The sequence below is a fragment of the Sarcophilus harrisii genome, chromosome 6 (assembly GCF_902635505.1).
Source record: "Sarcophilus harrisii chromosome 6, mSarHar1.11, whole genome shotgun sequence".
Classification (NCBI taxonomy): domain Eukaryota; kingdom Metazoa; phylum Chordata; class Mammalia; order Dasyuromorphia; family Dasyuridae; genus Sarcophilus; species Sarcophilus harrisii.
Genome location: NC_045431.1, coordinates 199,800,812 through 199,815,903, shown reverse-complemented (window position 1 = coordinate 199,815,903; position 15,092 = coordinate 199,800,812). Strand labels below are relative to the sequence as shown.

At 41.5% G+C, this 15,092-nt stretch overlaps 1 protein-coding gene across 2 annotated transcripts in view; it reads left to right on the top strand.

Annotated features, from left to right (window-relative positions):
* Positions 1-13,973, top strand: part of PDE3B (phosphodiesterase 3B) — a 138,766-nt gene extending 124,793 nt beyond the window's left edge. Inside the window, exons 12-16 of one of the 2 annotated variants that reach the window (XM_012552477.3) lie at positions 1,900-2,099; positions 6,070-6,273; positions 8,328-8,489; positions 11,133-11,400; positions 11,631-13,973. In XM_012552477.3, the coding sequence (XP_012407931.2) occupies positions 1,900-2,099; positions 6,070-6,273; positions 8,328-8,489; positions 11,133-11,400; positions 11,631-11,803 (1,007 nt within the window). In that variant the 3' untranslated portion in view covers positions 11,804-13,973. The remainder of the gene's footprint in view (positions 1-1,899; positions 2,100-6,069; positions 6,274-8,327; positions 8,490-11,132; positions 11,401-11,630) is intronic. The other variant, XM_031942732.1, reaches the window with a different exon arrangement.
* The last annotated feature ends 1,119 nt before the right edge of the window (positions 13,974-15,092 follow it).

Sequence of the window (15,092 nt, the reverse complement as noted above, 5' to 3'; positions counted from 1 at the left end):
TTCTAGAGCATCTTTTTTCTGTATATTTGTTTTTCCCAAACAATATTTCTTTTGCTTCTATGGAGACTTACCACCATGGATTAAAGTTTTTTCTCTTTTGCTAGTTATTTCTGCTATACAGGCCCTAAATTTTGCTACATACTTCTTTTTTGAATCATTGAGAACATCTTTCTTTGGTTCCAAACCCTTGAGGGAATCTACAGGGTCCTCTGCCTCAATCAGTTTCCTTTGTTTTACATTAATTCAGATATGTTTGGACTTGTTTTAGGTGTTCTGGTGACCATGATTCCATCTGTTATTGATAGCTTCCCTATTATTTATATGCTTGAGCTCAGGGCATTTAGCTGTTTTCTTTTTCTTAAGGTCTTTGGTAATTTCTTTTTTCTTCTATATTTCACTATCACTCACTTCCTGCTACCTTCCCTTTTGAGGGTAGAAGATCTCCTGAGGACGGGTCTCAAAGCTGTCATAGTCTCTTTCCATATTGAGGAATCACTTTTCACTGGCCCTAGTTCCAACTTAGTGACAACCTTAGAGGGATACATAGTTGGATTTAGCCAGATATCTGTACCCTTTCCATTCGATCAGGTAACAACTCCCACCCCAGTCCTGAAGCCCAGGAGAGAAGGCATTTTTAGTGCTTTCAGATCCTGCCAGGATTAGTTGGAGAAAGTGAGGGGAAGCAGAATTGCATTTTCTACTTGTTGCCACAGAATTGGGGGTGATGGTGAGGGCTGGGAATCGTGGCAGCGATGACTGCAGCAGGAAAATCCTTGCTGAGGGGATTACAAGGCACAGACTGTGCCACTGGTTACTTGTGGGCCTAGGTAGAAGGGATGTTGAGTTAGCAACTAAAGAACTGCTCCTATGGTGCTAATCTATCAGCATGCCATGTGACATTGGCCTCCCAGAAGGACTAAAGAAATAGGGAAGAGTGAGGAGTGTCACTTGGGAGTGCTGAGGCAGGGCAAGATCTAGGCTGGCTCCTCCACCCTGGTTCCATCTCTGTTGTTGCTCATCAGGGAGGACTACCTCAGGATTCTGTCACTGCCATGGCGAATGGCATCAAGATCACCCTGTGGATCCTGGGGCCATGTGGTGTTTGGGAGTTGCAGAAATGCCAGCTTCCATGCCAGGGAACTGAGCTCCTAGTTTAGGAATCAGTCACTCACCCTAAAAATAGAAATAATGAGTCAAGGAGTATCTAGAACAAAGGATTTTTATAGTGCTTAACCTGAACAGCAAAGAGCTAATCTGCCTCTTGGGAACACTCTAAGCAAAATACAGACTCAAGAAGACAAGATTCCTATGTCAAGACACTTAACCTCTCAGTTTCTCAGGCAACTCTCTGAATTGTGCAGGAGTTAACTAGTCTGCTGTGCTAGAGACAGATTTCTTACCAGAAGATCCTATCCCAGTGAAGTCCTAAGTCCAGCAACAATAAAACAGTTGGTCATGTCTACTTCAGAGCTGATAATTTTTAAATTATCAGTGTCATTGATTGCAATATAAGGTTAATTTACACAAAAATGAGGCAAGTAATACTGAGTAGAAGGAAGCTTAGCAGGATGATGGGCCCTTCAGGGACCAGTTCAGCTTCTGCCTCTTCTATGAAGCTTTCTTTTAACCCCACTTCCCCAGGTTATATTTCATGCCTAGAGTTTATAGATCACTTGGCGTGCTGTCCTCTTAGCATATTCTGCTTTTCGGAGGAGTTATTTGTTTCTGTGTCATACTGTTTATACTAGACTTTAAGGTTTATACAAAGGCAGGGATTGAATCTCATTTCTCTGGGATGTCCCCAATGTCAAGTCTTCATTTTATGTAAGACTTTATAAATCTTTGTTGCTTTGAACTGAAAATAATGACAGTTGCTTCTGCTTTGCATTTCCCTCCCAGAATATAGTAGTGGACTGTCTCCTATACGCATTTCATATACTTCCTCCAAGAGTTGCCCAATGACGGATCCAAACTATGGCTGTGTAGCGCTGAACATTCCTGCTTTGGAACTGATGGCTCTTTATGTGGCAGCAGCTATGCATGACTATGATCACCCAGGACGGACAAATGCCTTTTTGGTGGCCACTAGTGATCCACAGGTAGGAATTTTTTTTATCATAAAACTTGGAGAGGAATAATTAAGAAACTGTTAAAAATTGATATAATTATATAATAGTTAAATATCCATTTTCCCCCATTGGATCCTTCATTAATTTTAAAGGGGTGATGATGTGTTGCTCATATCAATATATCTTAAGAAAATGGTCAAAAATCTTTCCATTTGGTTATCCAGATGGATATAGATAGATGGTTTATGAAAGACTGACATTACTGTGGTAAAACATTGGAGCCTTTCTATATGATTTTGTCTTTAACTTGGAAACTGAGTCATTTTCTGTAGTCTTCCTCTTACAGTCATTTTTTGGTTCTTTTTGTCTCGAACTCTTTTTTTATAAGCTAGGTTCAGGCATGTAGATTAAGTTTATGAGCTGGTTCTGAATCAGTTAATTAACCTTAAAGTGGAAATAAAGGGCCATGGAATGGGGATGCTGAGTTAGCAACTAAAGATCTGCTCCTGAAGTGCTAATTTAGCAGCATGTCATCAGGTGAAAGTTCATATCCACTTGGAAAGCCTTCATCTCTTTCAAAACATCATAATTTAGCCTGGATTTTCAGAAAGCAAGAAATGGATGGAAGTATTCATCCCTCTTCTAGAAATGCTGTTCCTAGCCTGAGTGTGACTGTGACAAAGGTGGATGAACAACTTGACAATGACATTGGTAGATGAGATCTCTTCCCTTTTGCTTTTTGAAGCCTTGGGCTAAGATGCTGACTCTGAGCCTTCTGAACGTGCCTTGGAATTTCTTCCCTGATGCTGAAGAGGGGGATGGGATGTGCGACATCTTTAGCCCTGGGGTTGTCAGGGGCTGCTCTAAATGCCAAGAGGGTGCAGGGGCACATTTTGGCCTAAGGTTCCTTGTCAGGCCGTGGGTGTCTCCTCTCCCTCCCCCCTTCTTTTCCTCTCTGCCATTGAATCTCCACCCAGAGTTCTGGATGGTTTTCCTGCCTTCCCCTGTCATGGTGATGTTCAGTCGCGCCTGACTCTTTATAACCCGATCCTATATGGGTTTTCTTGGTAGAGATACTGGAGAGGTTTGCCATTGCCTTCTCCAGCTCATTTTACAGATGAAGAAACTGAGGCAGACAGTGTTATGCAGCTAGTAAGTGTTGGAGGCTGAATTTGAACTCAGGAAGATGAGTCCTCCTGACTCTGGGCCAGGTTCAATGGACAATTGCCCTTTTTTTTGGTCTGCTTTATTCTCTTTTCTGCAATTCCTTGGACTGACTAGATAAATCCTAAGTAGTTAACAACCCCAGAAAAGAAGCAGCTAAATAACTGAGGAGAAGGACTTTGGAGGGGAAGAAATAGCATGAGATTTGACTAGGAAAGCTATGTAAATTAAACGTTGTTCTGGTAAATTCCTCCCTTTTGTATCTCAGATGTCTATAATAACTTCCATTTATAAAGCACATTTAAATTTACTAAGAACTTTCCTTGGAACAACTCTGCAAATAGTATAAGTATAGTTGGTCCCAAGACTAATTTTCTTTCCTTTATATTATGCAAACATACATATTTATACATACATCCCCTCCAGATTAAGAAGAAAACCCCAAATGGAGTCGGGTTACAAAGACCCAGTTGCTAGAGATAGTTTTGGTGGGTGGTGCTGGGTCAGTAGCAGCAGAATGATGGCAATGATTGTCAGCACTGGATTCTCATCACTGAATAAGATCGGGTGCCTGGTCAGCAGTCCATGATGATAAGTGTATGTGGGTGTGTGTGTGAATACATGTATGTGTGTATTATGCTTCCTATTAAATCTCCAAATAAAAGATGTGTCTTTTATACTTGGTTTTGGCACATAATTTTAGATGACCCCATCCATTGTTTTAGGAATACAGAATACTTCAGATAAACAGATAATAATAATTCAACTTTTTAATATTTTATTTGTCTGTTCAGATCTTATTTTCCAGAACTTTGGGTTAAATGTGTTTAATATCACAAAAGTAATAAAAAGTAATCTTGTTTGAGATTGCCATAATATCTATAAATTCAGAGAATAATACTGTGTATAAATTTCTGAAGGAGTGGCAAATCAACAATGATCTAAATTGGACAGTGCTTCTATATCAGAGAAAAGAACAATTAGGATGCAAAATTTCTTATAAAATACTTATTAGGTCTGAATAATAAGAGGATTCAGTGACTACAGTCTACAAAGACATCCTACAGATACTTGTTCATTTATACATATACACTTGGTTTAAAGTTCCTATATACTTATATTAAAGGATGGTTGAGCATCATAGATAAGGAAAGGATGTAGAGAGCCTATATCATCTTCTATTACTCAGTAGATCCTTTTATCCAAAAAGGCCTCATATTGTTCAAGTCTTTTGTCCTAGCTTTACTTCTTAGCTACCTTTTTGAACTTGGGCAAAAGTCTTTTTCCTTCCCAGGACCTTAACTTCCTCAACCATAAAATGAGAATTTTGGATGAGAGTATCTATCTAGTCTTCTAAATCCTACAACTTTTATTTTATACTCTATTTCCCCTGTCCATTTGGGAACATTTTACTCCAATTTGTTCTTGGACATTCCTTACTGGGATAGTCCCTTAGCCATAGTAATGTCTTTTTATCATTGATGTTTTATTCAAGAGAAAGTCAGGAGATGTTAAGTAACACAAAAAGTTGATTTTTTCTTGACAGAAAAAAAATTGATTACAATGTATGACTCATTTTTCACATCAACAGTTTACATAATGATCATCTTATGGCACAGATCAAAATCAAGAGAAAAATAAAAATGAAGAAATATGGCCAGCAGTATGCCTCAACTCAGCCTTTAGCCTCGGGAATGGGAAATGGATAAAAATAACATTGATGTAGAATATTGCCATTTTTGAAAGAAGTTTAAAATACAAATGAATCACCATAACAAGATTATCAAAAAAAGCCTAGAAACCATCTTAGCTAGGAAATAACTAATTTACTAAGTAGAGAAATATGATAGTTAACATAACTGGTTTAGGATATAAATTCATTTATAAAATTTTATGCTAGAAGTCTCTATATTTTTGTTGGTTGGTTTTTCTTAATTGCTTTTTTTTTTAAACAAAAAAATATTTGTTACAAGGGAAGGTTTCTGGGTAGAGAAAGGGGAGAGGGGGCCATATTCAGAAACAAATTGCATGTAAAAACAACATAATTACATTTAAGAAGAAAATCAGAAGATGGTGAAAGGTTATGAACTCCTTAAAAAACAGCAGGTAGTATAGCAAAAACCAGAAAAGTTGATGAGAGAGACTTTGTTAAGCTAAATTTTCATGAGAGCTTTTAAGGATGAAACTGGAAAGATAACCAGCAAAGGATAAAAAGACCTGTTAAAATGACCATAATCAACTATTCCTTACATTAATAATGGAGCCACCACAGTTGGGTTCTAACTTTATAATCCACAGGGGCTACATGAGGAAGTAGGAAAAACACTAAAAATTATGAACAGTGGGAAGGACATCAGCATTTATTCATTTGTTGACAGAGGGGGCCTGTGCTGGAGATGACTCGGTTTTGAATGTTACTGTATTGAGCCTTGAAGGAGGAAGATATCAGCCAGATCCTTAAAGAAAAAAATCACTTATATCATTACTCCCTCTTTCTCCCATGATTGAGAAAATACCAGTAATATTGAACTCTGTGCTTATGTTTCTATTTCTGCAAAATCCTCATGAAAGTAATCTCTAATATCTAAACATTAATCCTTGATGTAAATAGAAGGTTTTTTGCAGATGGTATTCTATACTGGCCACATATAAATCTAATTAATCAAAAGATAGGGTTAGAGTGACAGAGAGTTCTTTTCTAGCTATAAAATTATTTGATTCTAAATAATTATAGCATTTTGTCATTTACCTTTCTTGGTTTCAAAATCTTTTAAATGTCTTACTAAGATGTAATGTTTTCTGATACCCACTGACATATTTCCTCATTCCTTTTTAGGCTGTGTTGTACAATGACCGTTCTGTCCTGGAAAATCATCATGCTGCTGCTGCTTGGAACCTATTTCTTTCTCGCCCTGACTTCAACTTCCTCAGTAACCTTAATCAACCAGAGTTCAAGCATTTTCGTTATTTAGTGATTGAAGCCATTCTAGCCACAGATCTCAAAAAGCACTTTGATTTTCTTGCTGATTTTAATACTAAGGTTTGTTTTATGTATTGTTACCTAAACTTAGGGGTAGTAAATATTGGGTTGTTTTTATTTCTTTTGAGTAAGTTGGATTGGGAAGGAGGTTTTCTATCTCCATCCTAATTGGTTGTTTGTCTGTCTATCTCTTGTTTTTACAGCATATTCATTTCTTAATATACCCTCCTTCTACCCAGTGAATTGTCCTTATAACAAAGATTTGAAAATAACACATTCAGCAAGATCATCCCAATCTGAAAGTATATAGTTGATAGTCAATCTCTTGTCTGTGCAATGAATTTTCTTAATTTGGTTCTAGCTCAACTTGGTCTTTCCAGTTCTTAGTGTTCATCTGACTTTTGCAGTTTTGGGGCTGTTTTTCTGTGATTTTCTGAAATTTTCAGTATTGTTGCTAATGGCACAGTAGCAGTCTCTTACATTCAGATATTCTCATTTATTCAGTCACTTCCCAATCAATGAACATTTGCCTTTTTCCAGTTTTTTGCTATCATTGAAGCTGCTGCTTTGAATCTTGTACTGGATATCAGGCCTTTTTTCTGTCTCTGATCTTGTTAGGGTGATCCTTCCTAGAAGTGGGTCAAAGGGTATGGAAAGTTGAATTGCTTCTTTACCATAAATACCAGTTGCTTTTCACAATGGTTAGATCACTTTATTTGCTGCTGGAAATGAGAAATCTTTTATGGGAAGGTTTTATAAGAATCAATGATAAAATTTGTTGTTATCCATGCCTTGTCAAATCCCAACAACTATCTACATTTTTTTTTTTTGCTGTTATTCATATGTTGCTAAACAAAACTGGAGAAAATTATTAGATTGTGCTGACTTAGTTCTCTACAAATTTGATCTAAAATCTCAGCTGTGCGTTCTCTTATTCTGTCAATTAGTTGTGACCATAACATGCAAGGTACATGGGTTTTCTTGGCAAAGATACTGGAGAGATTCACCATTTCCCTTTCCAGTGGATTGAAGCAAACTGAGGTTAAATGACTTGCGTAGGGTCTAAAGGAAGCTAGTAAGCATCTGAAGTTTTCCTAACACCAAGCCCAGTACTCCAGTCTCATTCTGCTTTTCCCTAGTCAGCTTACTTGGCCCTCTCCCTTGTGACTTATTCTCTCCCCCTACCAGGAGGAAGCTATTCTAAGATAATTCCTAGAGTTTCTAGGAAGGAACTCTTTAATATTCCCCAGCCTCAGGGTATCTTCCGACAACCTTCTGAGTTAGAATTGGGCAATCCCAGTAGTGGCAAAAGGCATGTTGACAGTGATCATTAAGTTCAGATCTCTCAGTGTCTGCCAGCTGGTTAGTGGCAGCTTCTGATATATTCTGACCATATCCTTAGGGAGATCACAGCTCTTCCTGAAGACCCTGAATTACTGAGGACCTCCAGAACAGTGCTAGGAGGAGATCCCCATCAGGGTCCAGGCCCTGGGCTAGTCAGAAGGGAAGGGGTTTGTTCAGGTTTTCCGGGCCTGGCAGAGGGTCACAGGTGGGCCTGGAACATAGGGCCTGGAATGGTGACTCCCGGGCTGACTTTGTCCACCATGTAACGCTATCTATTATTGTCATTATGTTTGGTAGTTATAAATGGCCTTGTAGATAGAGAGCTGGCCTCTGAGTCAGCCTGAGTTCAAATCCACTTCTGATATATATCAGCTGGGTGGTTCTAGGTAAGTCACCTTCAGGACTTTTAGCTGCCAATCAAGTGCTGATTCCTAGAGGGAGTTTCTTTATTTGAGAATTCTCTTAGAGAAATCACAGGTTCAGACCCTATTCCATATCAGATAGTTCTTCATTGCTAAAAATGGTGTTTGAACCCTTTGAACCCTTTAAATCGACAGAAATACTTGGGGAAGTTAACTCTCTTGAGGGACAAAAATCTTTTAACATGATCTTAGAAGGCAGGAAGTGTCCTTGGAGCTGGAGAGCTCTTGCCATAAGTGGTTGGTGAGGACTTGGGAAAATGACACTCTTATTTGGACAAGAATCACAGTTGGGCTCAGTGGGTAACAATGATGGGCAAAGCTTAAGAATTCTTCTTTCTTCTCAACTAGGCCAATGATGTAAACAGTCCTGGCATACAGTGGAATAGTGAAGATGACCGGCTCCTCGTGTGTCAGGTGTGCATCAAATTGGCCGACATAAATGGTCCAGCAAAAGCTGAAGATCTGCATGTGAGGTGGACAGAAGGGATTGTCAGTGAGTTCTATGACCAGGTGAGCCCAGGCCCCAGAGAGGAGGCCGGCAGCTCGGGAGAGAGGTCTGGGCCGGGAGGGGAAAGGCATCCCTTCCTCCGCCCCAGCCCCTTTGGCTTTTGCCAGCAGAAGTGACAACAAGAATCAGTCCCCATCACTGAAGGCTAGTTGGAGTCTGGTCTGGTCTGGAGGTGGATGAGTCTAGTTTATAGAACGGTCCAAGACAAGTGTGCTCTGTGGCAAAGTCCTCAGAGGTGGGAGGACATACAAGAGAAGGAGAGACTGGGCCCCCTTTCAGAGAGATCCCACTCTTATAGCCCATCCAAGGGAGCTGAGGATCAGGGCAGATGTAAAAGCTTGAAAAACCTAAAGGTGCAACAGCTGGCAAAGCACCTAGGGTCCCGGGCAGCATCAGGAGATCGGGGACTCTTCCTGGGCTGGGGTCTTTCAGCTTCCTAGAAGGAATAGTTGGTCTCTCCCATCTTGCCTAAATGATGTCTTGGGGTGACACAGACCAGGAGGAGGAAGAAGGCAAAAGCCAAGGTGGTCCGAGTTCTGTTCTGGAAAGTAAGTTCTGGGCAAGATTTTTCTAGCTCATTAGAGATCATTGAGTTCCTTTCTTCCCTCCCTCCACCTTTTCCAGATGGAATAACTGAGCTTAAACCACTTTACATAAAAAAGCCCAACAAACTCAGGCCCTCTGACCCAAAGCCCCCATTGCCCACTTTCCACTGTAGCTTCTTGCCTTGGAGAAGGAAGAGCTGGGAGGCCTTGAGAGAGGGGCAGGCCACAGCTTTGCGAGACTCATGGTTTTCTTTTGATATTGTCCTACGAGCACAGAATCACTGATTTAGGTGCAGTGGTGAAGTCCTCCCCTTTACAGATGAACTGATAGCGTGGCTTATTTTGCGCCACATGCAAGTCTAGGCTCTTTGACTTTGAGTAAGGAATCCTCCTTTCCTCATTCAAATACATGTAACAGGAGGTGATTTCCCTGGTCTCCTTGACCGCCAGGACTTTACTATTCCTATTCTAGTAAGGAGTCATTGGAATGGGAGTACGTTAGGCATGACCACATTGTCCTCCCCTTCCTCCTCCTCCAGCTCTGCCCTTTGTATGCCCTCTCGGGAGTCCTCTTAGGTTTGTGCCCACCCTCCACTTGGTGCTGACTTCAACAGGGTCTTTCAGTATTGTGGTACAAGATGTTTATCTTATGTTTCATAAACTTGCCAATGTATTTTCATAACATGCCATAATTTTATTCTTGAATGGTACCCTCAAAAATCACTCAAAACATGGCTCATTTAAGTAGGAATCTTTTTTATTTCCTATGCATCTCATACTATTCTACATCCAGTTAGCTTCTGCTTGAAGAACTCCAGGGACAGAGAGTTCATGCCTTTGTGAAACAGACTATAGGATAACTTCAATAATTAGAAAGTACTGCTTCACATTGATGAAAGCTGCCTTTTTATAATTTCTTTCCATTCATCCTAATTCCCTTTCCAGAGAACAACAGAACACAATCCTGTCAGCCCCAAATTCTCCAAGCACGAGGCAAATCAAATTCATTGAGGTATTCCTTCAAGAGTTTACAATTTTTTATTTGTTGAAAGCATTTGTCTTTCAATAAAAACAAATACTAAAGTCTTAATGTGAAAAACAAATTTCTTATGCTCCTTCTTAAAGTGGGGGGAAGATGACCCCCAAATGGGTAATATCCCAAATTTCCTGTCAGATGAGTCAAGTCCCGACTGCCTTATACTGCTCCCATCACTGTGGCCTACTTCCTGTGGGCTGGGCAAGGAATGTCTGTTATCATTAGTTGCCAGCCTCTGAGAGGAAGTGGGCTTGAGAAAAGAGGGAGATCGTTTCTTCCCCTCATTATTCACATTCTTGGCCTTTTAGTGGTTTGGGGGAATGGGGCATTGACAATACTGCTCATGCGGAAAGAAGAAGCAGTCTCTCTTTTCAGTGCCATTTCACTGTTGAATGAACCCCAAATCTGAGGAACCAAATAAAAGGAAAATGCACAGAAGTCTGGTGTGCATGTGATGCTTTCTAAAGACCTGGATGTGATTATGTACTTAGAATCACAGCTGTAGAAAACTTCTCAAGATGTCAGCCAGCATGATCTTTTTTTTTCCCCCAGTGGAGTTAGGAATTTTATTTATTTTTTTATTAAAGCTTTTTATTTTCAAAACATATGCATGGATAATTTTTCTCCATTGACCCTTGGAAAACCTTGTATTCCAGTTTTCCCCACCTTCCCCTCACCCTCTCCCCTAGATGGCAAGTAATCCAGTATATATTAAACATGGTAAAAAAATGTTAAATCCAACATATGTAAACATATTTGTACAATTATCTCAGCATGATTTTTAAAGAAAGAAAAATATTAGGTTGGCCTTAGAAATAGAGAAGGAAATAGCTGCCAGATGGTAAACATTTAGAGCTCATAGCTCAGCTTCATCACTAGTATCCTGTCATGGAGATCACAGCCCTGATGAGCAATACTCCATCTCCACATGAATCCTTTGCAAGGCAGTGATCACATAGGTGAAAATGCTCTGGTGCCACCCTGGAGACTGGGGTGTAGGGTCAGGGAGGGGAACACTGGAAGTGTATAAAGTGCCTCTTGTGCTTGTTTTTTAAATTGTTCAGGGAGATGAAGAGGCCAGTCTTGGGCTGCCCATCAGTCCTTTCATGGATCGCCACTGCCCACAGCTTGCCAAGTTGCAGGAATCTTTTATCTCTCACATAGTGGGACCCCTGTGTAATTCCTACAACGCAGCGGGCCTGCTGCCTGGCCTGTGGATCGAGGAAGAGTGTGAAGATGCTGCGAGGGAGGAGTTTTGTGAGCAGTCACAGTCAGAAGAAGATGGAGGTCCTGCTCCTGCTCCTGAGACTTCTCTGCCTGGGGCCAGACCAAGTAAGGTGCCCTCCCATGTCCCCCTCCATTGTCATCCTCCCAAGTCCTCCTCCCATATCAGCCCCTACCACATTGCCATCCTCTTATCCCCCCGGGTACATGCAGAACCCCCCCCAACCCCCCAGCTCTCAGAAAGCTCTTTCTAGGTGGCTCTCGGCTTTATCTGTGTCATAGGTGAGTCCTTGCCATGGCGGTGCTCAGATGTTAAAGCTGTATTTTGATTTTCACAGAATTACAACGAAAAAGGAAGGTCAAGTACCGCAAGTTTTGTCAGCTAACGCAGCATCTGAATGAGAATCATCAGCTGTGGAAGAGGCTGGTGGAGAGAGGAAGTGAGGGCCCCACTGCAGACCTCATGGTGGGTGGGGAGGGCCCCAGCCCACTTCCAAGCGAAGAACTCTGAGGCGGGAAAGGCCGCCGCCATCTTGGCATTGGTCCCTGGCATCCCCTCCGCTAGCCAGAGGGATGCAGTGTGGGAGGAGGGGGGAGGAGCACTCCACCCCTGCCCTCTGGCCCCAGCTTGTCCCCTGGACTGAGGAAGAACCAGCCCATCTTCTGGGAGGAGGAGGCCTTGGTGTCACCCCAGCCATGTCCTCAGGGACCAGGCAGTGGGGTCCGAGCCTTGGTAAATCCCATGATTGTAAAGTCTCCGGAAGTTCCCCATTGGGGGCAGATCTTTGGGACTTTAGGTGCAGAGCCCGCAAGCTGAGAAAGAGCTCTTCGTTTGCCAAGGAGGCAGAACTCTGGTTTGCGTGAGACTGGGATTCGCTCTGTTCTGTTCTTGCATCCCCGTGGCTCTTCCTGTCTAATGACGAAGATGGTATTTGCTGCACAGCCAAGGGGTGGTCTCCATGGTGTGTCCTAGCCTCCCAACTCCAGTCTCCCATTTGGGGACCATGAAATCCACAGGATATTCTGATTTTTAAAAACAATTCAGATGGATTCAGATGCATCAATTTCTGATGCCTTTGACTGTTGTGCACCATTGTTGCAGTTTCACTGAAATGATTCAGGTTTGCTGTGAGCATCAGATTTTGCCTCTTTTAAATTTATATACTGATGCTCTGTGGTAGAATTTTTTAATTTTTATAGAGGTTTGTTTTGACTCAGTACTGCTATATTTTTTCACTCTTACTCAGGATGAATCTTTTTAAGCGTATTCCACTAAACCCAACGAACGCCAGTCCCATTCCACTGTTGAGCCTGAGCTACGTTCCACTCACAGATACACATTTTGAGACAGATCAGAGCCAAAAAAGGGAAACACTCGGCCTCATTCTTTTTGTTGAAATGAAATCCCCTCTGATCCTTACATATAATGCAAACCACTCCTACAAAAAGTTCATGAACAGCCAAATGAAAAAGTCTGTGTGCCTGTATGCAGTAAACACAGAATTGGACCAGCCATCTTCGGTCAGAATTCCCCTGGTCAGTGCACTTAGAAGTATATGTGGGCGACACTGAGGCACTCAGCTTTGGATCTGTTTCCTTCTGCCCCAGATGCATTCTGGGCAGTGTTTGAAAAGGTTAAACTTAAGATGACTACTGTGTATTTATTCCTATTGCCAAGTTGTTGGTTTAGTTTTAGAACTATATCACCATGTATAAATTACCCTGATTCTGGATTTCTCTTGCTACCTAAAATTATTACCCACCATCTTCCTAAAACTTCTTGGATGATCATGGTGAAAATGGTTGCAGAACACATGCATGTGCAGCTTTTCTATAGCACGTGTGAGCTAGGAAGGTTGGAAATGTAATTTTGAGTGGGGAAAGTCACACTGAGCTATGTATGAGTCTGTGGGGAAGGTGGCACCCAAACCAGCCCCTACAGACGCCTGTCAATTAATGAATGATGGAGCTCAGCCTAGACTAAAGACGTCTGGCCGTGGCCTCTTGGCAGGGTAAGGAGGTGTTCGGTTTGCAAGCCTGATGTGACTGGAGAGGTAATCTTAGATTGCACAGCTGTCACCCCCAAAGGAGCCATGACCATCCGTCTGGAATTACGGTGTCAGCAGTTTGCAAAAGATGCTTTTGTGGGGTGTTGACACACAAGGTCCTGCTCCCAACAGTGACTACCACCTGCGACACACTCGCCAAGGGGACTTGTACCCTGCAGACCCATTTCATCTACAGTTAATGGTTTGGCCTTTTTCCTGTTTTTTCTTTTTTTCACCAGAAACCAGCCTCAGAAGAGCACCATTGCTGTGGGTTCTGCGCAGCACACCTGTCAGTGACAAAGCAGGCACTAAAAGGGGAGCCCTTTTTGGTTAAGAATTTGAAGGGGAGGCAGGGGGATTTAATGTAAAGTTTTCATTTAGCTTCTCAATAGAAGCGTGTTATTCTTTTTTATTCTTTTAGAATATTCAGTTACTGGAATTTATTTTAAAATAATGGAATAATTTGACAATTGGCTGTTGATTTTTCAACATTAGAGCTTTTCAACTTTTTGTTCCTTGATTATGGCTTATAAACAAGTGACTTTAGCCCAAAGAAACTCTGCAAAGTATTTTTGTCCAATTTGTTACTTGCATAATCATAAGGAACAGATATGATATATTAAATATTTTAAAGATACCAGTTGTTCCCAAGTCTTTTATTTTCTGCTGTGACTGGAGGGTTTTGTGGGGGCCATGCTGAGAGCTGCCCTTTGGATACCTTTCTTAAAGGGTCTTGTCTCTCTGTTCCTCCAGGGAACTCTAGCATGTGAATCACCATAGTTGTCCTAAGCTAATTAATACAGGCAGATAATACAAAATCAGAATCTAGAAGCTTAGGTAAGTTTTTGTACTAGTTTAATCCATACTTGATGTGCAGCATGATGCCTTTCCATACACCATAATTTGTCTGCTACTGTGTGTAAGCCAGATAACCTTCCATCTCCATAACAAAAACTGATTCAAAAGCTGAGATCACAGCAAATGGCCCTTCGAGCCCTGCTTCTCCTTTCAGTTCTCCTGAGCCCCAGATTGTACTTAATCTTTCAGGTACTGAAATGACCTTTGCTAGAAAGCAAAAAATTCCATGCAGTTGAGTCTATATTTTGCCCAGGGATGGAGATTTCTTTTTGTCATTGGTTCACTCAACAGATACCTACATACACACACATGTGCACACGTGCATGAAGCCTCACTAATCCAATCATCTGATAATTGGGGAACTCATCTAGCTAACTCCCTGCCTAGTGGATGAAGAACCAGCCACTTCTGGTTCCTTCCCAGACCTCCCAGCCCATCCTTTCTGCTTTTAGAAAGCTCTCATTGCTAAGGACTCTTCCTGCCTTTCTTCAGTTTTCACCTGATCTCTCCTGTACTGCTGGGCCACTTCAGCCTGTTCATGCTCCTGTAACAGCTTCTGAATCACCTGAAACTCCAGGTGCACATAGGGGAACGTTCTCATTTTGAACAGTAGACTTGTCAGTCAAGTAACCTAAAGTTGCATGCATTTTAGCAATGAACACGTTAAGCCCACACTTAAGTTTGTGATTAGCTATCAATGTCTCTACCTAAAAGCTACAGTGCAAAGGGGACCAAAATTTTTACCAGCCCTTGAGGTCTCTATCAATAGAAACTACAGTGAGCATGAGTCCATCTGGACCTGAGAGATGAGGTCCAGATGGTTGGGAACTAATAATTTCCCTGGGCACTGGGAACACAAGTCAGTTTGGATTTGAAGAAACCAACCATGAAAGC